A 27,852-nucleotide genomic window follows, 5' to 3' on the forward strand; every position below is an offset into this window, starting at 1 on the left:
AGGCAATAACACCAACGGAACTCAGCTATAAGTGCCAGTAATGGGGGAACGGTAACAGAAACGCCTCCCTCCTCATCCCAGTCTCAAGCTGGGAAGTCAGGAGCAGAATTAGTACTGGTTACACTGCCAACTAGCATGCAGGACTCCCCCACAAATGTAAAACCTCAGGCTGGCAGAAGCTTGAGCAGAGCACATTTACTCATGGAAGAACAGGAGGAAAAAAACCACAAGACACCAAACGAATCACATCAGCGGTGGCTTTACATCAAGTATATTTCATAATTGTATGTTAAAATATGTACCCACATCATAAAACACTTTAAAAAAAACCACACAATTATTTTTAAACGTTATGTACAATAATGCAAAAATATGCCTAAATGAATGCAAAAAAAAATTAACCATTTAATAAAATCTCCCTTCCAATGACACCCTGCTCTTCAATACCTTAACAAATAAAAGGAAAGAGCTTGGTAAACAAACAAGAGTTACAACACAAACTATCAGACAAAAGCAGTGCAAAGCAGACATTTCAGAATAGAGAGGCATCCGATCCAGTTTAAGTTCCAACCGGATTACACCACAACTGCAGGGTCGCTCAGCCTGTATCACTTGAATTTGGGGTTTAAAAAGTTAGCCTTGTGCTCAAGATTAAGAGGCTGCCCTGGAACTCATTTCCATCGGAGCAAAAAGTTAATGATCATCCAGCTGAGCACCCTTTAAACCCCCTTAAACAGGGGTGAATTTCATGGTAAGCAAACATTTCTTGTTGTGTGTAATTCTGCCAAGCACGGAGATCCCGTCCAACAAATAGTACGGACTAAAGTCTACCTGGACAGCTGTGGTGGGAGAGAGATTTGTGCTGTTCCACAGTTGCTTTGTCGTCTCCTCTTTCTGCATCCTTTAGGAAACTGCAAAGAAGGCCCTGGGCCTGACCATTTCAGCAAGTCCATTATCTCCTATTTGTGACACTGCAATTTCATTGGCAATTGTGCTCCTATATATTTCTAGGACTGAATGTCTGAATCAAATTAGATGCTTCAGTTGCATGAGGAAATGCTGATCTGGTTCTTACTTGGATGTGCTCAGGTGACTGACATATATCCTATATCTCGCTAGAGTATCTGCCCTCAGAGCGCAGCCGACCTGTATGTGAAATACAGCTCTTCTTTGTAAGAGCAATCTGAAGAGGTTTCGGTATTGCTCCCTATATGAGAGGTGGCAGGAAGCTCCATTTAAAGACCTGCTTGTAAGGCACTGGTGCAGCAAGGTTTGTGACGAACATGGTTTTATGATTTCTCCTTTCCAACTATTGAAAAGTATGTCCATGAAATCAATCATAAATAGCAATAAAAACACATTAGAAAAGTCCCAAATCAAATAAATCAACTTAGTGTTGAAGCTTAATTTTTTAACAGTCCCACTTCAGTGCACACTGTAGGTTCTGCATGGTTGGTTTTTTTTTAATACTCACTGTTGGCTCGTGCTCACCCTATATTACAAAAGCCCCCCAACAGAGACACAATGGGCTGAATATCTTCCACTATGGACTGAATATCTCCTACAAACAAGAAATTCTCAGATGACATGATGAAGTTGCACGTTAAGCTTACAAATAATGAACAGATAAGAACATAGGGGCACATACTGGCTTACCCACTGTACATACCTATGTAAAGCTTTTAAAGAATAAGAATATACACAAAATATACACTCAATTTGCAAGGTAAAACAGCCCTCAACATCTGATATTTTACAGAGTTACACATTCCTTCTATTAAAATTCCACACATGGAAGAATTCCTGTGCCAGATCCTCTTTGTAAGCGATATGATCACTTCAAGGTAAATTAGTTCTTCATGTATATGTAAGAGAAGCAGGAAAAAATCTCAGCCTCTAGTCATCACTGTCACTCCCAGATTCACTCAACTGCAAGTCATTTCCTATGGGAAACAAAAACAACAGAACACAAGAAGTGTGTAGGCACATTTAATTGCAATCAAAGCAAAGTACAGCCACGTGTACACTAGAAGATATAAATAAGCATAAGAACCGAATGCAAACGTCATCTCTTGCTCCCCATGCCCAAGAGCATTAAGAACTGCACAGGGCTCATACAAAGCCAGATCCAGGTCCAACAGAACCACCTGATCTGCTCCCCAGAGGGAAGACAGCACTCCCTCTGCTAGCAGCTGCAGAAGGCACTCCACAGCCTCCACTCACCAAGCTCCTGTATACAGCTCTAGGACCAGGCACTAAGGAATTCCCTGGCTTTCTTGACCTTATTAAAACAGACTTCTTTGTTTTAAGGCAGCTTGGGTAGCCAGCGTAAGGTCTCCACGTGTCAGTAAGCCAGAAAAAATGTTAGAGCCACTGCAACTCAAAGCTATTGGCTGAAATCAGCTGATACAGGGCGTGAAGGTTAAGGAAGGCCAAGGGCAGCCCTCCAAAGTGCAAAGAGAGATCCAACACAGGAAGGACTGGAAGTAGATCAAACCTACAGTCTTTGAGCCTGCATCTGTAATCTGGGGAGGTGGATGGGGTAAAAGTGTGCAGTAATCATGCTCAAGTTCTGGTTACTGAACCCAGCCCTTCGGGCGCTCTTCCAAGACGCTGTCCCAAACACAAGCCCTCTGCAGAGCAGCCTCGCAACAGCTACAGCCTGGATTTCTTCATCTGTTTCCCTCTTTGGGGGAAATTTGAGTTCTGGTCACCAGTGACTTGAATACTCAAGGTCACATTAATCAGAGCAGAAATCACTGCATGAAAAAAAGGAGCTACCTTAACAGCTCCCAAATCCTACACGGGTCAGAGACGTCCAGAAATTCAGTGACCTACGTGGTATTGCAGCCTTGGCCCAAAAGAAGCAGGGAAGAGGCAGCTCACAAACAGAAACAGGGACATGGAAAGAGTCCTGCTGACTTTGCTGAACTTTGGTTTTCACCCAAGTTTCACCTCAGGCATTCACTACTGTCAAGAACACTGACTGGCTTTGCCAGTTTTCCAGCAAGCCTCTTCAGTATCATCTGTATAAAAGCTGAACTTCCCTTTCTGAAGCTGGAAACGCTACATTTATCTGCATTTGAACTACACAGTTCCCTCTGTGTGGATTCCAAGAGATGTACTCAAACTTGCCTCAGGAGAAATTAAAAACAAATTACGATAAATAAGTTACGGTTTCTTGTAAATGCAGTATTTTAACTCCAATGAACCTGATCCAGAATAAAGCCTAATCTGTGTTTCCACATTAAAATAATTCTCATCATCTGGTGCACCATATCCACCTGCACTAATGCTCTGCTGTCCACTCCTTCCACTTGGAGGCCTGAATTGAGACTCAGCATGGTCAACACAGGTGACAGTGCTGATGCCCACAGGTTTTAGACCAGACTGAAGCAATCTTCAGCTTCAGGCACATCTCAGCCTTCTCTTAAACATCCCCCACATCTGTCCAGATACTTCAGTGCACCTCCCTGGGATTACTGTTGGGCCAAGTGTACTTCATGGAGCTAGCTTAACATACTAAGTGATCTCAAGCAGCTTCCCAGAGTAATAAGACAGACAGAAGCCTTTACTTACGGAGCGTGTTCATGAGCTGATTGCTTCCTTGTGGCCTGCTGGTGCCGTTAGCAACAGCATTCCTATTGTTATACTGCTGGTGAGGTGGCTGGGAAGGGGAAACATGTGCCAGCTCTTCCCCCTCACTGCTGGAGCTTTCATCTTCACTTCCAGATGAGCTTTCTGAGTCCGATGAGCTGCTTCCACTGCTGCTGCTCATCTGCTCAATGATTTCAACCTCCGCTCTCAGCTCTGAAATAAAAGGACATTCATCTGGTTGGAACCTTATAGAATTTGGGAAAAGAATATGGAAACGCAATCGTTTTGTCAAGTACAATTTATAACATCAAAATAACTCAAATGAAAAGAGAGAGTCGGGAAAGAAAAAAACAAACCATCCTGACAGTTTTTTCAACCCAGTTGTTGCAGCTGAATTTGAAGAACAGCGAAGTTCAGTGCCATCAAACCTTCATTTCTGTTGTTGTTATTTGGAAACTCTACGCTTACGAAAACCTCATTATTTTCCCACAGGTTTTTACGCTTTACAAACAAACTAAACACATTCCCTCATTGAGCGCTACAGGCCAACAGTAAGGCCTGTTTTTAAAAAGAGCATTTAAACACGCAGGATTCTAAATTCTGGTAGAAGTCAGTGACATTTCGGCTCCTGGTAAATGCAGAGAAAAAGAGAGCCAGCATTGGCATACCACCACAGCAGAAAGTACCTTGACTTAAGATCGTGTGTGAAACTGCTCCCCAGCACCAAGTCACAGCTCATTTGAAAGGAACTCGTGGAACAGATAAATGACATCAGGTGACTCAGCAGTGGGGCAGACAAGAACAGATGAGAACCTTCACACGCTGGGGAGTGGTGACAGTACTTTAACCTGCCATAGAGCTAACGAGTAGCCAGGGAAAATGGACTGCTCAGAAACCGGCAAGATATTCAACTCTCACACCTCATTAATGGTTACCTGTGTAAAGAAACAGTGGAATACCACGACTGCCTCATCAGCAAGAGTTGGTGCTGGCTGAACAACCAGTTACTAAGCAGACGTTAAGGTAAGTCACAAACCATTCCACACTGTTAAATTTGTAAAAAGTATAAGAAACCATCAAAATTTAGGCTCTCATTGTGCCAGCAGTTCTGCACCCGCAAGGTAAGAACACAGTGCTTGCTCTGGAGAACTCAAAGGCTGAAGAGACAAAGAAGAAAGAAGAGACAACACAAGCACAACTGTGCCTACCCAACAAATGGAAAAGCTTTCATGGCTGGAGTCTGGTACAGGTAAAAATTAGCACTGCTAAGTCACTGTTCTTACCTACCCTTATTTCAAATGATAAACATTCACGGTGTTCAAGGCTAAGTAAGTCATAGGGGAAAAGTAAACAAGAACAAAAGCACTTTCCCTTTAAATATTGTTTTTCCTAGCTTCATGAAATTTCCACATACTTCTAACAAGGATAAGAATCGTTAGCTATAAGTTGCAGTGTTGCTAATACGTTACTAGAACATTCTGGATCGTAGCAAGTACAATCACATACAGACTGCAGTCCACAAAGCAAGAAGATTCAATAAATAGGTCTGTAAAAGGATAAGTGAAAATAACATATAAGGTAACGGAGTTATCAGTGGCAGTGGTTAGGGATGGAAACTCGGCTCAAAGCTGTCTTCTAATCAACATTTGCCTCACAGGGGCTGTTCCACTTCCTTCCACATGCCTTGTCTCTTAGTTCCTCAAATCTAGAATTCTAAATGTCTCATCTCTGGGAAGATGAGAGAAAAGTAATTGTTTATACTAATGTGGCTGAGCCAACGATGACACCAAAACCTTGCAGGTAAAAATGGCCTGCTTTAAAAATGTCAGGTTTTGCATTTTTCAATTTGCCTGTCATGCTTAGTGCAGATACAGGTATTGAAGCATCAGCTAAATGCTTCCTTGCAGTGCCTCCAATTAAAACAGCTGTGCACGTATATACCTGTACCTATACGCTAAGCTGAACAATGAAAAAGTCAGACCTTTCCTAGACCACTTTTTGCTCCTCGAGATCAAGCTCCTCATGTTGACGAGCCTTTAAGGCTTAAAAGATGAGAAGAGTCAGGATGTGCATCACCTAGCTTTGAGGAAAGCCTTTCATACAGTGTACTTTTGAACATTTGCCTTAATTGAGTCTACATCATCTGAAAAGGCTGACATTGCCAGGGGAATCTTTTGCATCTCTAATGTTACAGCTGTAAGTTTACCTTCAAGAAAAGAAAATGGCTTGCTGTTTTATACTGACAGTCCATGCAGTTAAAGTAAAAATAATAATAATAATTTAACAGCCTTTCTCAGCAGGGCTCTTTTCTCTGTGTATTTCATACCAAATGCCATAATCTCTTCCAGTAATCATGGCTAAGGGTTCTTGCCTCTTCAAAACCAATAGGCAATGCAGGACTTTTAACTAAAGCCCTAACCTTGGGCTGCAAGAATAGCACAGGCTTTTGGAAATAATGTCATTCAGCATTAGGGAGAATAAGGCAGAATGCTCACAGCAGAATACTCACTTTTAATAATGGTATGCAAGCTGGAGAGAAATCAACTTGATATTGGCATTTTGAATATGCAGAGATGGCAGCTAGAAGAGGCAGTACTTCACTGTGAAGTGCAACAATTTTGGTCGAGAAGTCCTTGAGAGTCAAATATTGTTCTGTGGCATAAAACTTACAAGACTACAGCTGCCTTTTAAGTAAATAATATCTGCTCAGATTTTTAAGCACTGAATCTATAGATTCCAAATGGGATATACATTTATGTGGGTTTTGCACTTAATGTGCACTTTAATTATGTCAAAATTATTACAAACGTTTCTGTCGTGGTCAAGTACATCTCATAAATAGCAGTAATTTCATGTATGTAAATGGCTATTGTGGAGCACCTTTGCAAACGTTCACTGCTTAATGATATTTCACCATAAGTAGCCATGTATTCAAAAGAATAAGCTCTTACCCTCTCTGTTCCTCCTTTCAGGCAGGAGGACAAGATAAAAGCTGTCACAGCAAAAGACTCTTCTAGTGCAGGACCCTATAGACAGTCTCCCAAAGGCCTCTCTGCCAGCAGAAAGGACTGGTTTAACTCCCATGTGTTCTGCCTATGTCCTCAAACACTGCTATTTAGACAGCAGTAAAAAGGGATGGATGCAAGGACCAACTGACCCAGAAGTCCATTTCCCAGCTCATTTGTAAGGGGAGATGAAGGAACGCACAGCTGAGCGTAGTGGAGGTAAGCAAAAACCTACACTGAGGCTGGCTTAAAACTATTGTTAAAAATCACAGGGGCTGTGTTTTACCACACCCTTGAATAGGGCACACTGGGAGCAGGGATAGCCACAGCGCCACAGAGATGTTTTCAACGACTTCCTATGAGGATTTTAAGTTCTGTGCTGTATCCATAAAAGAAGAAACATTGAATTTCATCTTTATGTTTTTTGTTTCATACACTGGAGTTAATTTAATCACAGGACAAGCCAAGGCTTGAATGGAAAGAACACAATCTCTTCACAGCTTAAAATTCTTTAGCCATAAAGATACACATAAAAGGACTGAAGACTATCTTACAGCTTCTACATTTAAGTTCTCTTAATTGCTTTCATTATACAATGGTGCCACTTTAGTCCTACCTTTGCCAAGTACTTCCTCATTACGTAGATGGTTTAGTAATGCTGATGCTCTAGATCAGGTGTGTCCAACCTGCAGGCTGCACGCAGCCTGGGGCGGCCAGTATTGAGGCCCCATAAGGTTGTAAACTTTTAACGTTATAATTTGATTTTTAGAGAGTCGACTGCACACAGCTCAAGCACAGACTGAGCAGGCAATGGAACACTGTGGAGGGCACAGCACAGGGCTGACTCTGCCTTTTGCACCACCACACACAAACAGAGTCGAATTGAAACCTGCACATATTGCACATTACACGTGTTGTGCCACTTGGCATAACACAGTCACTGCCCATAACAATGCTTCAAACCACCCACACCCGTTGTGCCTGTGAAGACGTGTGTTTTACAAAGCAGACATGTAAGTTTTCTTATTTAATTAATAAAGTTGGGCTTGTGTTATTTCGTAGAATGATTTAATAAGTTAACATGCTCTCTTTGGAAGAAATACCCACAACACTCAAGTTCTGTAATTTTCAATGCTTCACAAGTTCACAAGAAGTACAAAAGAGTCGGTGATTTGTTTGTTTGTTTGTTTGTTTGATTTGGCTACTCATTTCAATGAGTTAAACACATGTTTTTTCAAGGTGAAGATCAGCTAATCTGTTCTAGAGTTCAAACCATAGTAGCATTCCAAATGAGACTATGGCAAGCTCATGTGATGGCAAATAATTTTATGCATTTTGATATGTTGGCTAAATACAGTCCTGTGAATACTGGAAACTATGAAGCTGTTGTGCTTTCTGTTTTGATAAAGGTTTGAAAATAGGTTTCAAGATTGCCAAAATATCTTTGTGTGTGTGCGCGTATTTGTGACTCCATTTTCAACCAACATAAATGTTACCTGTGAATTTTCAAATGAAATACATAGAACTGCAATCAGACATTCAACTTGAAGACAAAATTTGATCATGTCTCTCTCCTAGATTTTTATAAGCTCCATCTGACCAGAGAGAAATACTCCTTGCTTCACAATCACACCTTGCTCACATCATTGCTTTCTGGCTGTACGTACATATGTGAACAAATATTTTCAAGGATGAAGCACAGGAAGAATAAAATTAGGTATAAAAACCTCTGATGGACACATGGAGAACTCCCTGAGAATAGCAACCACTGTCATCTAACCAGACACTGATGCACTGGTTTCACAAGACCAAGGTAGAATATCCCACTAGTTTTATGTTTTTCTTGCCTTTTTTTGTTTTAATACAAACATATCAAAGAAGTTTTGTTACTTATATAATATTAACTATGTTATATGTGTATTTCATATGCAGCCCAACACAATTCCTCTTCATACAACGCAGCCCAGGCAAGCTGAAAGGTTGGACACCCATGCTTTAGATAATCAATGGTCAAAGTGGTAAGAAGTGCTGAAAGATTGAGAAATGCTTAGAAAAATAAAAAGAGCACATACTGGAAGCAGAAAGTAAACTGCCCAGGTATTTGCTCTCCTTCTTTTCGGCCTCTAAGGATTCTCTCTATGAAATACTAATTCAACACCCTCCTTTTAGTGCAAGTCAGGTGTTCTTTAGCTTGATTTTGGAAACCAAACTCAATAGATCATTTGTTTGGTGGTACTTCCCAATAGAAGACGATCATGTGGCAAAAAAAAACCAAAACACACCAAAAACCCAAAACTGTAACAGTTCTAAATTATGTGACATATTTTTAGATCGCTAGAAAATAGTATTTGCAGTACAGATGTCACAACAGACAAATATAATTATTCTGCTGTAAGAACATGACCCTTACAAATTGCCACATATATGCGGAAGAGTGCCCCCATGGTTAAATATCTTATTATACATCATAAATAAAGACACTTAAAATTTACAACTGATTTAGTTTTTAAATTAATATATAACCTGATAGCTTTCTCCTTACCTATTACACAGGAAATAAAAATGGCAATGCAGCTAAGGGAACTGTAGCTAACAAACTCTCAGACTTCGATTCTGTCTGCTGACCAGCTTCCAGGTATTGAAAATATTACTGCTGTGAAAGAGTGAAACCAGTCAGCACCTATACAGACACACAGACAGCTTAGCTGTAAAAGTGTCACCTAATGATTATCAAGAACTGAAAAGAAAAAAAAAAAGCCCCATTAAGTAATTAACATAGACTGAGAAATTAACACAGGCCAAGTCTAAAGGCAAAAGTAGCTATGTGGGATAAGGGAAGAGATCCAGAAAGAAAACACTAGTCAAAAGAACAGCCTTAAAAGAATATAATTGTGTCTGGTGCCACACAAGTAACCAAAGGAACCAAAGAAAAATCTAAATTTAAGACCTTCCTCATCCTGACAGTATTAACTGCAGCAAAATAACGCCAGCATGAAAGGAAGGACTTGGGCAAAGAAAGTGAGCACTGCCCACAGTGAAACACTGAGACAATACTTTTCCTAAGCAGGAGACTCAGTTGAGGCAATAATCACTTGAAGGGTAAGAACAGCAACTGTACGTTAGGTGTGATAAAAGCTACAGAGGAGCCATAGTAATGGAAGTGCTGGGCTTGTTCTCTCCCTCATCCCTCACCTGATGGCACTGCTTGATACGGCACAGACTCCAGTTCATGTAATGAGGACACAGTCACTGAGCCTTTCCATCCCCCTGGTAAATGGTTCCAACCTTGCTCTACACAGGGATAACTATTTTTCTTGTTGCCTAACTAGATCTTGGATCAGCAGCTTTTGCTGCCGTTGCCTAAGACACCCATATTCAGCCTGTCTAGCATTCAGCTGCAGTAATTTCTACCTTCTGAATTCACACTTCTTTTGTCATCTTTCCAGGTTAGAGAAATAGTTTGCAAGAGAGCAGTATAAACAGTAGTATAAATACCTATATGCTGGCAAGAGAGAATAGATAATTCACCTTTAAGATGAGATATAAAGACAACAAACCAACTGTCAAGAACCAGCTTCTAATCCCTGAACGTTCTCACGTTTTTATACATTGTAAGTTGTAGTTTTTATTAAAAAGAAAAGCAATCCAAACCCAGAAGTTACACACCCTTGTTTACCTCTCTTAATGTCATCCAGTTGAGGCTCAGGTGAAGGATTATCTTTCAAAGGAGAAGTTTTAGGTCCAGTTGCTGGCTTGGTTGGGGCTCTGAACTGTGGAGGAGGTTGTGATGCTCGGGCAGACTGTTGTTCTATTCGGGCTTGGATCTTACTGCTGCCCTCTGCTCTGAAACAACAACCAGAGACATTGAGCACTACTGTGCATCTGTGTTCAGCTTTTTCAACATCCTGGTGCTAATGCGTGATGTGTGACTTCCTTTGAACAACACTCTATGTTGTTCCATTAAGCTGAGCAGTGAGTGACAGGTTTCTGTATGTAACACATGCTTTTGGCAGCAAGTATGCCTACTGCAACATCCTTAAAGAATGCATTTTCAAACTCAGATGTGTTTCATTGGTGCCAAATAGCTGAGGAGTAATAAGGGTTTTCTTTTGGCAATCAATATTTGTAATTTTAGCAAAGCATTAGTAACCATGCTAAGTTAAACCAACTAGATGATTACAAAAAGAAAACTCAACAAAATCCTGATTAACATTACAGCAAAATGCATGTTTTTCTCACTTGCAATGGTACATTCTCAAACTGAACTCTCTGAGAGGTCAACCTGACTGGAGCAATATGTTTTGCTGATAAACACAGCATACAAGCATTTATTTTCCACTTCTCACTCATTTACCATTATCCCTTAAAGCAACAACAACAACAAAAAAGGAAAAAGAAAAATAGCAAAAACCCAGCTTAATATGTTTCCTTAGTGGGAAATTGTCCACAGGATAATGCCGTACTTAGCTGTTCAATCCCAATCAGGTGTTATTTCCTTTTCTGAATCAATGATGTTATTCAGACTGTAGAACAGTCAACATCCTTGGAAGAAAAAAACATACTAAGGTCCCTCTGTGACACACAATAGTGAGGTTAAAGTATGGGGTGTATTTATCATATAGCAACAAAGCCTTTGGAAATATGTCTCTATGTAGCACAGCATGTAAACAGTTTACGTGTATAATAGCTCAGTTTTGGTTCAAGAGGGTCCCAGCTCAGTAATGTGACACTTTGTGCCTGTAAGCTATTCCCACACAGGAACAAGTTAAACTAGCCCATGTGGAACTTCCCAGGATTTCACCTAAACATCTTCTGGTATCTGCCCCACTGCATTTAGTGCTAATTAAAGAATGCGTGTGCTACAGTGAATTGCTGATGAAACCACAAAAACTAGGCACATATCCACCTCTTTCTCACTGAAATACAGCCTCTGCATATCACATCAATATATTTTACAAAAACATTTATGAGAAATTTTTACTCAAGAGGATGGTGAGGCCCTGGCACATGCTGTCTGAGAAGCTGTAGTGCTCTGAAGGTACTCAAAGCCAGGCTGGATGGGGCCCTGGGCAGCCTGATCTGATGGCTGGCAGCTCTGCCCACAGCAGGTGGGCCTTTAGGTCCCTCCCAACCCAAACCATTCCATAACTCTGATTCATTCTATGAGTCTGTGAATTAGAGTACAGGTGGAGATCTGGGGACATGCTCACTATCCCATGTGAAAGGTAAAAGCAACAGACTGTTTCCAGTATTAATTATGAACTTAGAAGTACAGAAGACTATATGTAAATAAAATACAGTTTATCCTCTACGAATGTATCAGGATGTTAATGCTAAACACACTGCTCCCATAGTGTCCATGGGTTGCTAAAATTGAAGTAGCCATGTGAAAATAAAAAGCCACTTCTTAGACAGGATACTGAAGGATTTAAAACCCATCACCTTTCCTCAAAACACAGGTCTCCATTTTTTTTCCCCCCTCCCTGACTCTGCTTAAGGAAAGCTGAAATGTTTAAACCTTGACAGAGCCAAAACTCAGTGTATCTGAACAGGGTACTGAACACAACCCCCCTGGTGCTCCTTTGGTTCCTCTCTGCCTTAAACTTCATCTGGAATTATCAGCAGGATTTAAATAGCTGGGAATCTAAATCTCACCTGTAAGCGCTCCTATCCAGCGGAGAAGATGCCCTGCCTCTGAGTGACACACAGATGAGTTACCATTACTGACTCAGAGGAGCATTACAATCCATTTACTTCTAACTCAAGGTGGTTTTTGGCAAACTTCCATCCAGTTCCTAACAAGCTGCAACCCACGTTCCTATTACTTGTAGCATCTAAAAGCTCTACAGTGCAGCAAAGTGTTTTCTTCTTAAAAAGACAAAGTATCATACTTGTAGAATTGTTTAAGACCTGCTTCTTCTGGAAACTGCTTTTAGATCTCAGTATCCTGTGGTTCAGTGGTGCTGAAAGCACACACTCCAAAGGTTTCAGGCACTTGCAGAACAGCAAGATCACTAAAAATGTTCCAGCTGCTCACTCTGTAGCATTTGCACAGCAAGTCTGGATATTGGGTCAGAGAGGTTTCTGGCCTCAGCAATTCCAAGCAAAACCTCACAACTGTTATTTCTTCAGTTTTCCTTTTTTCTTTTTCCTTTTTTCCTTTCAAGTCAAAGCTTTGGACTTCTGCTCCACTCAATGTGTCACTGATCCAATCCAGTGATAAGCGTTTCTTGCTCCTTAATAGTATATTATTAAAGTACCATGACTCCCACAGAAGCTGTAGGGAACAAGCCCATAACGCCCCACAATCCTTTTGATAGCCTAATATTTTCATCATCAGTTTCAACTAGCCAGAGATTCCTGAAACACATTCCATCTTTCAGTCAGCGTCCAAAGCTTCAAATCATCAGAGATGCTTCTCTGCAAACTATAATTATGTCCTTTCAGCGGTGGAAAATTTACGTATTCTTTACTCTTGGATTCATGCTCCCAACAGCTACTTGTGTTTTTTAGGCAAGATAATTGGCTGTGTAAAGCTGATAAGGTTTAGTAAGCAAACATTACTCCAAAATAAAAGATAATTGAGTTCAGGTGTGAAAGACACAATCTGAGCAGGAAACTTCAGCAAGAATTCATCCTATTAACTCAGCCCAGTCCCCAGCTTTACCTTGTTTTCTTGACTTGAATGCTGCTACTGAGTTTTTCCAGAACATACTCCCCAGTGTCATGATTGATAATAAGCACGCAGTCCTTCTGATACGGCCTTTTATTTCCTTTAAAAACAGTCATTGGAGGAGTTGAACCCTGGTATCAAAGAAAGAACGTATTTTTGTTTGGTTATATTGCGCTATCCAAAAGTTTATAAACACGAAGACGAATGTATTTCTTCTGTCTAGGGGGCTAAGCAGTTAATAGTTAGTTCCTATTGAAATAGGAAATTGAAATAGTTAGTTCCTATTTTCTTCGTTCATGAAAAGGGAAAAATACAATCAATGCAGTAGAGCCAACTTCCTCATAGCAACATTATGCCTTTCACCATTTTGTGCCTATAAAGTGATGAAACACCTTCTCCATATTTGCCATTATTTACATTTGTTTGCTTTCCTGCCATTAACGTGCATCAAAACACGACATTACAAGACATACAGAAATAAGCTCTCAGCTACGAGTCCTGAGATTTCTCTGTAATGTACACCTAGCTACTCAACACCTCAACACGAGAGAATAGTTACAAATGTTTATTCATATGCATCTTTGCACATTAATGGCAGGAAAGCAAACAAAATCAGAAATAACTTTTATTCTGAGTTAGTAAAGCAAATCGATCAAATATTAACAATTCAGAATGAAATTCCTTTTCCCAGCATGGCTAATGAATAGAATATTCTTCAATCTAAAATGGCTTCGGACCAGTAAGGGTGAAAAATGAGAACTTCCAACAAAGATACTGTAAGATGTACAGGTATGATTCAGAAAACATCAAAGTCTCATGGCGGTCTCATCTTCAAAGGCATTTTACATTTTTATCACTCCTACATTTAAGTGAAGAAAATAACATTTAAGGGAATAAAAAGTAAGTTGAAAGTCAAAGCCCGCTCCCTGCTGACAAATAATTCAGGAAACAAAGAACAAATTTAACAGAAGCTGATCAAAGTTTGTTGGCCATCACTCTGCTAACCAGGGATCTCTAAGCTCACAAAGACCTTCATTTGGGCTGAAAAATGAGCAGAAATGGAAGCCCTAACTAAGTAATCTCTAACACGAGGCTTCCAGATCCTGTTGGTTACAGCACAGAGGAAGGTGGATGAAACAGGTAGCATTAACCACAGCTATCTGCTAAACTCTCATGCTTGAGTACAGAGATCCTTCATTTCCCCAACCACGGCTGTTTATCAAACATGAAAGCTGCTAAATCCATAAGTAGAAATAGTGTTTCAAGTTACCCAAGCAGTCAAGGGACACAAAACCAACTCTACTGAACAAATCATTAAACAGAGACACCCCCAGGGATCAGGCAATTTCAAAACACAAGCTAGAATCTGAATCCAGCTAGCACGCAACTCAGAAGCAAAGCAGGAACCAAGAAATTCAGTAAACCTTCTAAGAATGAAATGACCTCAGAATTTTTCACTCCTCTTCATTATGTTTCGTGTTTCTAAGGAGCACAAGCAATACTTCCACGGAGCAACATACACACAGTGGCTGCAGTTAGGTCCCATCCCTCCAGAGCATACCGCAAGCTGAAAGCCACTCATACACATGGGAATGCAATCAAATTAAACTCATCAGAATGAAGATTTGGAAAAGGGCATTACAAGTGATGTCATTCAGCACAAAAGCTGAATGAACAGCACAGTACCCAGACGATCAAAGATAAATACCATAGCTATTAATCACATCACCGCCTGCTCCCAAACAGCACTACTGCATTCACCATGTTTATAGACAAATGAAAGCATGCGAGCTCCTAAACGCGACCAAAGCCATGTAAAAGGCAGGAGCAGGGGAAGCAGGCTAAAGCCTTATTCAGCGAGAACTATCACAGCATCACCAGCTACTGATTAAAAATACCTGAGTGCTAAAATAAATAACCCCACAAGGATCTGAGATGCGGCTTGCAAAGTGACTGCTGCTGCCCTGCAATCAGCAAACTTATCTGCATCTGTGAATTCTTGCTTGTTAGCTTGACACGTAGAATTATTCAGCTAATAAACAAATCAAAGTTCCAGCATGCAAATGCTTTTTATTTTTTTATTTTTTGTTTTGTTTTGGTAAGGCAACCACACAGCTTTCAAGTACAAAACAGCTGCACCTATAAACAGTTTGAACACTTGTTTTATTACCGTTTGACCATCATCCTCACCCACTAGATATTTATGGCATAGTTTGAGTAGGAAGTGGATGGGAAACTACTTCATTGTTGCTCACTAGAAAACTCCCCCCTGTTCCCATTGATAAAGCTAAAGGCAGGGAACCATCTGTGTGTGTTGGAAATAAACAAGCCTACAGGCCTAGCTGCAGATTCTGAATAGCACATCCTGACTAATCACACCATTTCTTTGCTTCTATCCCTGACCTTGCAGCAGTGAAAATGGAAAGAAAGCAGGTAAAGAGCTTCAGCTAAAAGAAGAAGTTGTCCTTTTATACAAGTTACACTAAGAAGGAAGGAATCAAAAGAACCAACTGGAGCCCTACAAATAAGACCCTTAACACGGACTCAATTGTACAGACCTTTCCTCACATAACATGCTGCAAGTCTAGCTGCTCAAACACTAAGCCCACCTGTTTCTAGAAAAGACTGAAGTAAAAAAAAAAACAACATATAGGACAGACTGGAACTACATTGCAAATAACTTGAACACATTCAATACCACAGATAGCATTCTTACCGGAATATGCGGCAAAGTGATTGTTACATCATCTCCTTTACCCACTTGGATCTCCCCTTCACAAGACGTATCAATCGATGCCGGCTTAAAATCATCTAAGAAGGAAAACAATTGTGGTTATATCTCTGGGAGTCTTCAGAATTTGGAGCCTTTAGAATTCTCCTTTGCACAAAGGCACTGCACATTCATTGTTGCTACAGGAAATGCTAAAATACACAGTAGCTTGCACCAGGGGTGGAACGGTACACCAGTACAACCTGTTCATACTCACAGCCCCTGCCACTTGATGATAACAGATGCAAAATTCACTTTTTAAAGTGGAAGTAAATTAGCAGTCTGTGTCTGAAAGACCAAAAGCAGGCTCCTTCTGATGTGTGATGTTGCACACAGGTGTCAAATTGTACCAAGCATCCCATAGGAGTATCAGATCCCAGACCCAGGCCCCAGGCTCCTGCCACCTCCAAACCTGAGGACTCCATCTACATCAAAGGCTAATTGGGTGAGACCGGCTCATTGAACCCCGCTGATATTTCTGACTACTAACAGATATCTTGCCTCTGCAACACCTTCTTGGGGAGACACCTTGGCTCCCACCTATGGGGAAAAAAGAAGGTGCTGATGTTCTTTCGCCAGGTTCCACACAAGGCCAAAGCTGCTGTAGGTGGAGAATGGAAAGCATAACTGAGGTCAGACACTGCTGCAGCTCTAAACAAAGCCCCGCTTTAAATAATTTCTGCTGCATTGTGTGGAATGCTTTCTCCCCCAGGTAATGCATTTGTGTTTAGCATATTTATTTGAACTAAGAACATTTGAACTTCAAAGTATTTCCCCCCTCTGTGATTCTGTCATGCTGATGAGCCATAAGAAACACGTAACGTTGTGACAGAGGATTTAGACAAAATGAAATAAGATCAGACAGTATTTCTCACAAACAGGCGTCCAATTCTAGCATCTCTGGATACGTAGAGGTGCAGTTACAGTCACAACCAAGACTTTTAATTACTGCATTAGTTAAGACATTAATACCTTAGAAAAACCAAATTTTAATTCCACTTTGAAAAGCGCATTTGCTGGGGAAAGAAAACAGCTTGTAATAAATTCTCATTAAGGGGACGTTAATGTCTAATTGCATTTCACTTTGACAGCACAACAAGCAGAATCAGGCACACTTGACTTAATCCTCATCCCTTAACTGCCAGACCAAATCACATCTTTCATTCTCATCTGCACAATCTATTTCTAGCTATTGTTTCCCACCTACTTGATGTGCAAGCTTGCTAAATAAAATGAACCAGCTGTAGATGAACCGGCGTCTTTGCCAAAGAGGGATCAAGAGTTTCAATGGCACAGTGGCTAAATGAAAAAACACAGCACTATCACACTCCTTTCTTAGGTAGCAGTAAAATACACTTATTCCAAGCGAGCACACAACAAATTGCTTTCATTCTGAAAGCTCATTAGGCACCCATGCTTGACTAGTTTTGCTGTAGATGGAGAGCACGTATGTCTTTTCAGCTGTAAAACCCCATCCTTTCACCAAAAGTCAAATATCTTTAGATGTGTCTCCCAACCCAGTTCTTCAGTACAGGATTTCATAAACATCACAGAAAACAATAAAGGTATTTTAAGGAGGCAGAGACAAATCCAGCCTGCAAAATCCTCTTACTGCAGTTTGCATGAAGAGGATTACAGGAATGATACAATGCTCAGTTCCCGGGCAGATCACCCAAGATCAACAATTAGGAGAAAGAAAAGTTTTAGCCAGAAAAGAGATCTCACTTGAGCGCCACTGACTGAAAATACAGCACATTAAAACCTCTTCTGAAATCAAAACATACTCTTTCGGTTGCAGCCTGAAGTGCTTTGGCTTTGCAACCCCTGGAGAACTTGATTATGAAAGCACTTTATGTTCTAGAAATACACTTCATCTCTATCCAGATACAGCTTGGGTTTAATTCATGCACTATCAGACGGCGTCCTTATTCCTTTGATGGTCGGGCTATTTTAAATCTTTGATTTATAAGTGGGGATTTGCTGGTGCAGCAGAGCTGGCTAGAAGCATCCAGCGTGACATGCAAACAGCTAAACACACCAATTGTATGGTACGGTATTCTTCAACCTGGTGGAACTACGTATGATCAGAGGGGGGGACCACACACAATATAAGCAGACAGAAGCTTCTGTTTGGGGAAATAGCTTTGCTTCAAGCACTGATCATCTCGAGGAACAGCTCCAAGTTGTTCCTTCAGTGCTCACTCCAGCCTCACCAAATTACACACTCACAGCCACAAGATTGCACACCCTGGATTATGCATCACATAACAAAAATCTCTAGCATTAATTGTACCAGTTCCCCACCCAATCAAAAAGCGACCAGAATACAACTTCAGCGTTATTCTCATTTACTTCTGCTGATTAACTACTCATTTTAAGCCTTGGGCCTGCTTATAGAATCATAGAATTGTAGGGGTTGGATGGGACCTCTGGAGATGACCAAGCCTAACCCCCTGCTAAAGCAGGTTCCCCGCAGTAGGTTACAAGGATGAAATAGCAGTTCCTTGGGGATGATTAGGAGGCAAAACAGCAATTTCTTGCCCACAGAATTCCAGCAGAGGAATGCAGCGAGCTCCTCTCCCAAACCATCTCCTTAATATGAAACAAAACACGTCCAACGCCACAGAAGAACAGTAGGAACGATCTCTGGTGACTTCAAAAATGGCCCCAATCATTCTAAAACTCTGTTAGTGCCAGAGACCATACCTCAACATTTCTCTTCAGAGTTACCACATGTGTGGCAACACTGTGTGAGCCTGAGTCACTTCTCCCCGCTTCCCCAGAAAGTGACTTACTATCTCCATCACTAGAGGAGGGGTCGTGGGGTCATGACGGCAACCACCTCCATTCAAACTTTAAATTCAAACCGCGGCTCCTTGAGCTGGGCCCGCGGTGCCCTTAAGGAGAAGGATAAAGGAATACAAGCGGCAAGCCGTCCACTCACGGTGGTTCCACGGAAAACTTCAGAGCCTTCGCCCACTGCCTGCCGAGACCCCGAGGGAGGGGGGAGGAAAGGGGGATGCTCACGGGGGCAGAGAGGAGAAGAGAGAAGGAAGGGCCGGCGGGAGGCACGGCCGCAGGGAGCGAGGGGCGATGGCGGGGAGGGACCCCCGTGAGGGCGGCGGGGCACCGCGCGGCCCGCACCCCAGCGCCGCCCGGCGGGAAGGGGCCGAGGGCAGGGGGCTCGTCCGCGGGAGGGGCGGCCGAGCGGGGCGGGAGAAAAGACGCGGCTGGGCTAAGCGGGAGGAGAAGGGAGGGCGGTGCTCACAGCGGATGGTATGGAAGGAGGCCTTGGGCCGCCGCTCGAAGCTCTCGCCCAGCTGCAGCGGGTGCTCCTCCTTGTCCAGCAGCGGGTTCGCCGAGCCGTTCATGGCCCCGCACCCCCCCTGTCCCGTCCCGGCCGGTCCCTTCCTCTCCTCCGCCCGCCGTGTGCGCTGCCGCCCCGCGCCCTTCCGGGCGCCGAGTGCAGCCGGGAAAGCGCTCCGGGGCCGACGGCGGCGGGTGCGGAGCGGGAGGCGAGGGGCGCGGGGCCGAGCGGGGCTGCGGGCCCCGGGGAGGGGGAGCGGGGCCGGGGGAGGGTCCCCCGCGCTCTCCGCCCTCGGGAGGGCAGGACAGCGCGGGGCACGGGGGGAACGCGCCTCAGGAGCCGGCGCCGCGGGTAGCCTGGGCCGAGCCGGGCAGCGCCGTGCGGGTGTGGGCTGAGCGCGTAAGGCTCATGGAGGGGGGCCGTGCGGGCTGAGTGCTGCGAGGCTGGACTGACTTCTGACAGCTCTTTGTTTCCTTTGCCTGTATATGTAGTTCATGCGTGTGTTCGTGTGGTGCTGTTCCCATCACTGATGATCAAATATCTAAGTGAAGTGTTTATTTTTTTTTGCTTTAAGTTAGGTACCGCTGCTTCGTTCTCACTTCCATTTTGGAAAATGGATGCTAATTCCTGCCTAGGGTTGTTTGCATTCATATCTGACGCGCTTGTGTTGCCTGCGTTTCCCTGGCCATGCTAGATTTTTACCTTGGAAAAGAGAAGGCTCCGGGGAGACCTCATTGCAGCCTTCCGATATTTGAAGGGAATGTATAAACAGAAGGGGAATGGCTGTTTACGAGGGTGGATAGTGATAGGACAAGGAGGAATGATCTCAAACTGAGACAGGGGAGGTTTATGTTAGTTAGTAGGAGGAAGTTTTTCACACAGAGGGTGGTGACGCACTGGAACAGGTTGCCCGAGAAGGTTGTGGATGCCCCATCTCTGGAGGTACTCAAGGCCAGGCTGGATGTGGCTCTGGGCAGCCTGGTCTGGTGGTTGGTGACCCTGCACGTAGCAGGGGGTTGGAACTGCATGATCATTGTGGTCCTTTTCAACACAGGCCATTCTGTGATTCTATGATTCTGTGTTTTAATTCATGGTGCTTTCCTGGGTCTGGATGTTTGCAGCAAGGCAGAGCTTAGAACTAGCTTAATACTTTTGGGATTGGATTTTGGATTTTTGGGTGGTGCTTTGTGAAGCCAGGAGTTGGTCTCAATGATTTTTATGGGTCCCTTCCAACTCAGGATATTCTGTGATTAGGGGTAGGATCTGGATCCCTCCTCAGCCTACACAGATCCTTTTCATTGCTTCATTTTCCTTAACTCCTGGGGTGGGGGAGGGAGGGAAACAAAAACACTCAAAACAACAAACAGTGATGGTTAAAAGGGTTGTGTATACTTGGCAAGAAACAGGGAAGGAGTGCTGACACAGGCTGGCTTTAAGCATTCTTGTCACCATGCTGGTTTTGCTCTGTTGCCCAAGTATCTTGGTGCTATAAATGCTGATGTTTATCTCACTGAGGTGAGAAGAGGAAAGAGAAATGCTAACACAAGCACAGATTGTTTTACCATCTTGAATGAGGCTGTCACCTATTTATCACTACTTTTGTCTTAGGTGTTGCTAACTGGAGTTCACAAGAACCAAAGCTTTCTTTTTAAGTCAGTTTTAGTGCAAGAAGTTTATAGCTACGCCATCTTTCTCCTGGAAGTGGATTTCTACAATGCATAAAGTAGACCAGTAGATTCTTTTAAGTATCGTCTTTAATTTTTATGTCAGTGGGATTTCATGCTCAGTGTTAGCTTGCATGGAAGAGTTCTGAAATTAAGAGAAATCAGATGGCTTTGCAGTTTGTCATGTACAGTAGATTACCATAAGGCCCTAATCAGTATGCATTGATGCATTGTGACTTTTCCTCATTTTTTTTTTCTTTTTTCAGTTGCTTTCAGGTATTTGGGAATTTTACCTATGTTAAATGATGGAAACATACACTGAAGGAAAGAAAACCACCCTTGGGTCTTTGGTATTCATATCTGTGTGAAAGATTCTAGGATGTTCCATGAAAACACATCAGCTGATTGCTTAACTACAGTAAGAGCATCTACTGAAGATGGTGCTTTCCAAACAAAAGGCCGTAATACAAGAATCCTTAGCCCAGAAGAAGCAGAGAGACTGGCAAAAGATCAGGTTTTGGTGTCTGACTTCAAACAACTGAAACTGGAAAAAGAGGCGCAGAAGAACTGGGATCTGTTTTACAAAAGAAACAGCACCAACTTCTTCAAAGACAGACACTGGACAACCAGAGAGTTTGAAGAGTTAAAAGCGTGTCGGGAGGTGAGCTCTGTGCACTTCCTCTGTAACAGATGGGATTGATTGTTTTCAGATGATCTGATAGTATTTCTAATGAAGCCATGAATTTGGGAGCACTAACATGTTATGTGTGTGGTGCTCTGTGTCGTCCCTCTTACTATCAAAGGTAACACCTCAGAATCAGATGCACCAAATCTGTTTAAAAATTGACCCACGTGGATGCTGAGAATGAAATCTAGAACACTTTTTCTGTGACCTAAATAGGCTGTAATGTGATGTTTAGAGTTGGAGCACTTCAAAACACAGCTTTAAGGAAAAGCACCCAGAATAACAAGCTAATTGCAAAACGTTGTTAAGAGGAATAGTTATCTGCATCTGTTGCTCCTTATATCTGAATGAGACAAGGCAGAAATGGTACAACAGTCTGTTTAGTCATCTACCCCTCAAGTAATTAAGAAGTATTAATGCATTCTAAAAAGATGTGTACTTTTACAAAAGTCAAGATTCCTCTTCTGTAGCATGAAGGTTATCCAGTGGATGGCTGCTTTAATTTCTGAATCAATGGTAATTAAACTTGATTATTGCTTTTTATATACTGATTGAATGGTGTCTCTGCTGATAGAATGAGGAAAACAAAACTGATGTGTTTTTTCTTGGCTTTCTCCCACCCCAGTTTGCAGACCAGAAACTGACCGTTTTGGAAGCGGGCTGTGGGGTTGGAAACTGCTTATTTCCGCTCTTAGAAGAAGATCTGAATATTTTTGCATATGCCTGTGATTTCTCTCCTAGAGCTGTTGAGTATGTGAAGGTTGGTGTGATATTTGGAACTTCTTTTAGAGTCCTCTTAGAAACTTACACCATTACAAACGATGGAGTGATGGGCTTCCCTGGCCTTTTTATATGAAGAGTAGAACAGACCTACGTTTTCCATGTCAACTTCTAGTATTGCAGTCATATATATGAATGAATGTGTTGCAGACTCTGTTTTTTTGGGAGCGATGCTATGTTTCTGGCTATGCGGTACAAGCAAAAATTCTCAGGGATGGAATCATCCCTTTCTATTTGTTTTATACTTTTTTGATGTAGTGCTGCTGATTTTTTGCAGTGAAAGCATGCTCTTTTCGTTCCCCCAGAAAAATCCCTTATACGACACTGAAAGGTGCAAAGTGTTCCAGTGTGATCTTACCAAAGATGATCTTCTAGAAAATATACCAGCAGATTCTGTGGATGTCGTCACCCTTATATTTGTGCTTTCTGCCATTCATCCTAACAAAATGCATCTTGTCTTGAAGAACATTTACAAGGTAACTCATTAACACTTTATTTTACAGCCTTTAAATCACTTGTATTCTCTTTAGCTTGAAATCAGTACAATTGTATTCTGAATCCTGGTCTGGCGTATGTTATAAACACAACAAAGTGGTATCTTGCAGCTGTGAGTTTGGCTTTGACGTTGTCTGATACAAATAATGTTCATGGGTTGCTGAAATGTCTGGCGATGAGGTATAGATGATAGCAAACTGTAACTGACTTCCAGAATGTGGAAAGACTTGCAGTTAGGACATTATTGCTATTACTAAACCCACTTGACCTGCAATGATTTGGAAATGGAGTGCTTGCAGATTAACAGTAATATAGAGAGACTCAGCACCCTGGGCTGCCTGTGTTGGCTGGTAGGTAAAGGTAGGCCCCTCCAGAGGGCATTTCTAAATGATCACAATCAAAATGGTTTTATATATGTGATCTCAAGTCATATATTGACTGTGAAGAGGCATAGTCAACATATGTATTTTTTTATATAAATGTATTTATGTGTTTGGGCTTTTGTATTATCAGATATCCTGTTTGTTTTATTATCAGTAGTTAGAAAAAGGAATGTTTCTTTGTTTTTTTTCCACGTACCTCCCTTTCTAAAGCAGAGATTGGTTTGTAGCTCTGGCACCTGGGAAGGCTAATTACTGTTTTCTGTGTGGAAATGTCTGGCTCATTTAACTCACTTGTAGGTTTCTGTACAAATTTGCAAGTTGCAAATATTCATTTTCTCCTCCAACAAATACAGCTGGTATTGCTGAGGTAGAAAGGTTGCATGTATCAAATATCACCAGTCTGAAAGGGTAGTGATTGTACGTTTCTAAACGTTGAACTCTTCATAGCTCGGTTCCTTTATCAAAGAGCAATTTAAACAAAAAATGAACACCTGACCTGCAACCCATTTTCCTAAAATAGTTCCTTTTTTTTTTTTTTTTTCTTAGATTGCACTTTTTCCCCCCCTTCTTGCATTAAAAAGTTGTGGCTTTCTGTATTTTATTTAGCAGAATTGCATGCTAGATGGTACCCTAGCCAGCGAATAAAGTGCTGTGTTAGGACTTCATTTTTATTGTTACACTGTATACATTTTTCTTTCCTCTCTGTTTGAAGAGTGTTGCAGAAAGCTTCTTTAATTGTTCAGCACCCAAACAGTTATCTTGAAGCGTATTGTAGCGTTCATGGGGAAGAATTCTTTTAAAAGCTAGCAATCCAGTTTGTATACAACACTTCTGTTGCATGAGGTATGAATTCGAAATATATATTGCTTTGTGTATCGAGCGTGTTAGGATCCCTTATCTTACTTATGTGTGTATAAACATGAATGCATAAATCAATCTACCTTATTAAAGCATATTATTTTTACATGACAGATATTAAAACCGGGCAAATGTGTCTTGTTCAGAGACTACGGACTGTATGATCATGCAATGCTCAGGTTTAAATCTGGCAGCAAACTTGGAGAAAACTTCTATGTTAGACAAGATGGGACAAGGTCATATTTTTTTACTACAGGTAAGATGCTTTTTTTTCTGTCATCTTCTACTTAAGTTTGATTCAGAGAATTGGTAACATGCCCACAGAAGTTGTGTTTCTGCACAGGTGGCTGTCAAACGGTCGTGTGCTTCATCTGCACTCTCTTTTTGTTACTATTTATGGGAGGTTGTTTATTGGATCGACCGGACTTTATGGAGCTGTTGCTTCATATATATATATAATATCTTGTAATATTAGTTTCTAAATTTGCTAGATTTCATTCAGATCTGTTGTATGAGGGGAAAAAGAACAAAGTTCAGTAAAAGTTCAATTAAAAAAAACATTTGTGATGCAGTTTTGTTGAGGTTATTTCTGGTTATTCATGAGGTTATTCCTGGTGTGGAAGATTGTCTGCCAATGAAGAGCAGAAACATGACTGGAGGGCTGAGCAGATTGTACCCAGATCCTACTGAAATATCTGTGGTCATTGTCCTTTTTTTCTTGATGAAGATGAGGCAAAATAAGGTTTCCATTTGATAAGGTATTTTAACAGCTTTTCATTTAGTGCTCTCAATGCTTTAGGAAGGATGATAATTGTTGCAGGTTATTGGCTGCTAAATTGAGGCACAGAGACACGAAGGAATTTGTTAAGACTCTCAAAATGAACTGGGTTTATAACTCATCTCTTAACTCCCAATTCATGCTAAACTTTAGTGGTCCATTACTTCTCCCTATCAAATATAGGACATTGTGTAATAAAAGCTCTGTGTTTATTTCTGTGGACTCCTTGTTCCAAGTATAAAGCAAAATATAGTCACTGAAGAGACCAATTTGAAGCCAAGTAAATGTTCATATATTATGACATAATGTATTACCTAATTGCTTCTGATATATAAAAAACATTAATCATGTCTGAGATCTTTCTGTTTTTCACAGGACTATGATGAAATCCAAGATAATGCAGGCTATTCTACAGCTTCACTAAAGCATTTCCAGAGCTATTATTTACTGAGCGATTTTTAATTCCACTTTAACAAATTAGCTCTTAAAAAGAGAATGGGTGCTAAAGGACCAAATAAGAAACGGACCTATCTATGTAAACTTAAATCCCATTCTTACAGAGTGTTAGAATTGTTTCTGAGTAAGAAATTCCACTCTAGTGTGAATGTGTGCTCTGGGGGAAGAACTGTGATAGGGAGAGTGAAGAGGAAGGAAGGAAAGCAGTGGACATATCTTACATATAGTTGTTGTGCCTTGGGCCTATCTGTGGTGTCTCACAGACCACTTCTGCTCCTGCTTCTTATCCATTTGGATCTCGTTCATCTCACTCATTTTCATGTAAATATTGGTTAATGCTTGAGGATGTCTTTGTTACTAGAAATGTGATTCCATCATTCTTGTACAGTTGGCAACCAGTGCTATTTTTGTAGTTTAGCAGAGGCATTGTACTGCTACATCAAGTCATTGCTGCTATGTGGAATGATTTGAACAACGCTTGTTGGTAGTGTATCTGACCTCAGATAGCAGCACTGATGTTCCATGGCAATGAATCCATTCTTCCACTGTTAGAAATGATCTTAAATTTGGGGATGAGTACATGTTTCTAATTCTGATTCACGGGATACGTTCAGTTTACTCATATGAAATTTCAGTTGATGCACAAGTGCTATTTATTAGTTTTTCATTAATGTGGATTCTCCACTTTAAATGAACACTCACTGTTTATGGCCAGTCCACGTGGTTTCCTGTTGGGTTTATGACAACAAAAGCCTGCTTTACTGCTGAAGTTAATGGTCTCTCTTGCCCTTCTCAACACATCAGCTCTTCTAGTGCTGGTGCTCCTAAGCCACATGATCAGCTGTTTTGTCAAGCTCATCTCCTGTGTACTGAGAAAGAACATGTGCCTTTGTTTTCTACCAAGTAGCGAAAGTTTAGTATGGCTTAAATTTCCAGAGGAATTGCACCTGGAGTAAATGAAGGAAGGGGTGGGAAAGGAAGGATATTGAGTAGTAAGTCAGCAGTTGGGCAGCCCTATCTGTTGCACAGACCGCCTTGTCTGTGAGGCTCTTCTGCCATCCCAAAGGGAGATAAGCTTTGAATGGGAGTCTGTTGTGTTTGAGAAATGCCTTCAGTTTGACTTAATGCAGACTTGGTACCACTAAAACTACTTTGCCTTTTTTTTCCCCTTTTTCTACTGAGCAATAGTATGCAAAGGTCTAGTAGCCTAGTTTTTTTTTTGCAAGCAGAGATGCATTTTCAAGACTGGATCACTTGTGGAATATTTGGAATAAGTGTTGTACTCACCACATCAAGCCAGCTGTACAGTGTGAAAATGCATTGGAGTCAGTCACAGGGAGAATGAGAAAGATCAATAAAAATAAGAGATGTGGCGCACTTTGGAAACTGAACAGAGTAACTAGCTTAAGTCTCAGTTTTCAGGCTGTTTTGCTTAAGCTGATGTTTCCAAAGGTATCCTGTATTTTATTTTATTCTGTATTTTATTCAGTGCAAGTGTAGCAGTCTTCTTGTACAGAACAGCTTGAAATCTAAAGGCACATAGCTTTTAGTACTCAAACTCATTGGAACATAAGCTTATAAAAACGCTGGCTAGTGCTTTAAAAATAGCAAAAACATAATTTTTCGTCTAATGCTTGTTTTTTCCTCTTCTAGAGTTCTTGTCTCAGCTCTTCAGGGCAGAGGGATATGAGGAAGTGGTCAATGAATATGTGCACCGAGAAACTGTGAATAGGAAAGAAGACCTGCGTGTTCCAAGAGTTTTTCTTCAAAGCAAATTTCAAAAGCCTTTCAGTAAGACATAAGTTCTTGCTGATCAGCAATAGCATCAGTGATAGCACACAGTGTTTCCTTGTGGGTGTTCAGCTGTTTGGTGAACCATAAATGACTGCATCCTCTTGGTTTTCATCCTCAGATATGAAATACAAATGTTAATTCTAATTAAAACTTAAGATGGTTTTGCAAAGCAGGAAACTTGATGAGTACCTGCATTCCTGTTTTTAAGGTAAATCCTCTGCAGCACTGTTGGAATGTCAGGGGAAATAGACTAAAAAATGTTTAATTTGAAGTTCTAGCTTTTATTATTAACTGGCACAATTGTTATTTCCCTTTTGATTAAAAGCTGTTTTTATTAAAAGCTGTAGTAAGTGTTCTTTTTCTATCACTTGTGTTTATGATTGACTTCTTAATGTTACAGTATTTCATCTTCTCATTAAGAGGAAAGGTTGAAGGAACTGGGCTTGTTTAGCTTGGAGAAGACTCTGGGGAGGGACTTCATTGTGGCCATCTAGTACTTGAAGGGAATGTATAAACAGGAGGAAGAATGGCTGTTTACAAGGATGGATAGTGATAGAACAAGAGGGGACGGTTTTAAACTGAGACAGGGGAGGTTTAGGTTAGACAC

At 41.3% G+C, this 27,852-nt stretch overlaps 2 protein-coding genes across 3 annotated transcripts; one reads left to right on the forward strand and one right to left on the reverse strand.

Annotated features, from left to right (window-relative positions):
• Window positions 1–243: 243 nt before the first annotated feature.
• EAF1 (ELL associated factor 1) lies at window positions 244–19,553 on the reverse strand. The gene is made up of 6 exons (XM_072329146.1): window positions 19,314–19,553; window positions 15,992–16,086; window positions 13,270–13,406; window positions 10,279–10,445; window positions 3,580–3,810; window positions 244–1,943 (listed from the first exon to the last, which is right to left on the reverse strand). The coding sequence occupies exons 1-6, from the start codon at window positions 19,414–19,416 to the stop codon at window positions 1,897–1,899; spliced, it is 780 nt and encodes a 259-aa protein (XP_072185247.1). The 5' UTR covers window positions 19,417–19,553; the 3' UTR covers window positions 244–1,896.
• On the forward strand, window positions 19,414–27,608 carry METTL6 (methyltransferase 6, tRNA N3-cytidine). Of its 2 annotated transcripts, none has more exons than XM_072329144.1 (6): window positions 19,414–19,546; window positions 21,283–21,677; window positions 22,327–22,461; window positions 22,787–22,957; window positions 24,332–24,473; window positions 27,105–27,608. In XM_072329144.1, exons 2-6 carry the CDS (start codon window positions 21,396–21,398, stop codon window positions 27,251–27,253), a joined length of 879 nt encoding a protein of 292 aa, XP_072185245.1. In that variant the 5' UTR covers window positions 19,414–19,546; window positions 21,283–21,395; the 3' UTR covers window positions 27,254–27,608. The 2 variants fall into 2 exon arrangements, with proteins under 2 accessions (XP_072185245.1, XP_072185246.1); XM_072329145.1 differs by lacking the exon at window positions 19,414–19,546 and adding an exon at window positions 19,732–19,751 and having other exon boundaries at window positions 27,105–27,607.
• Window positions 27,609–27,852: the final 244 nt, after the last annotated feature.

Source organism: Excalfactoria chinensis, chromosome 2 (assembly GCF_039878825.1).
Source record: "Excalfactoria chinensis isolate bCotChi1 chromosome 2, bCotChi1.hap2, whole genome shotgun sequence".
Lineage (NCBI taxonomy): Eukaryota > Metazoa > Chordata > Aves > Galliformes > Phasianidae > Excalfactoria > Excalfactoria chinensis.

What these genes read in the sequence shown, in the direction of transcription:
- METTL6 (XM_072329144.1), top strand. Translation starts at nt 21,396, where the DNA reads ATGTTCCATGAAAACACATCAGCTGATTGCTTAACTACAGTAAGAGCA. An exon ending in GAGCTGTTGAGTATGTGAAG is followed by an intron (nt 22,462 to 22,786) that starts GTTGGTGTGATA and finishes TCGTTCCCCCAG; the next exon opens with AAAAATCCCTTATACGACAC. An exon ending in TCTTGAAGAACATTTACAAG is followed by an intron (nt 22,958 to 24,331) that starts GTAACTCATTAA and finishes TTTACATGACAG; the next exon opens with ATATTAAAACCGGGCAAATG.
- EAF1 (XM_072329146.1), bottom strand. Translation starts at nt 19,416, where the DNA reads ATGAACGGCTCGGCGAACCCGCTGCTGGACAAGGAGGAGCACCCGCTG. An exon ending in TCACTTTGCCGCATATTCCG is followed by an intron (nt 13,407 to 15,991) that starts GTAAGAATGCTA and finishes CTTTGATACCAG; the next exon opens with GGTTCAACTCCTCCAATGAC. An exon ending in ATTCAAGTCAAGAAAACAAG is followed by an intron (nt 10,446 to 13,269) that starts GTAAAGCTGGGG and finishes TTGTTGTTTCAG; the next exon opens with AGCAGAGGGCAGCAGTAAGA.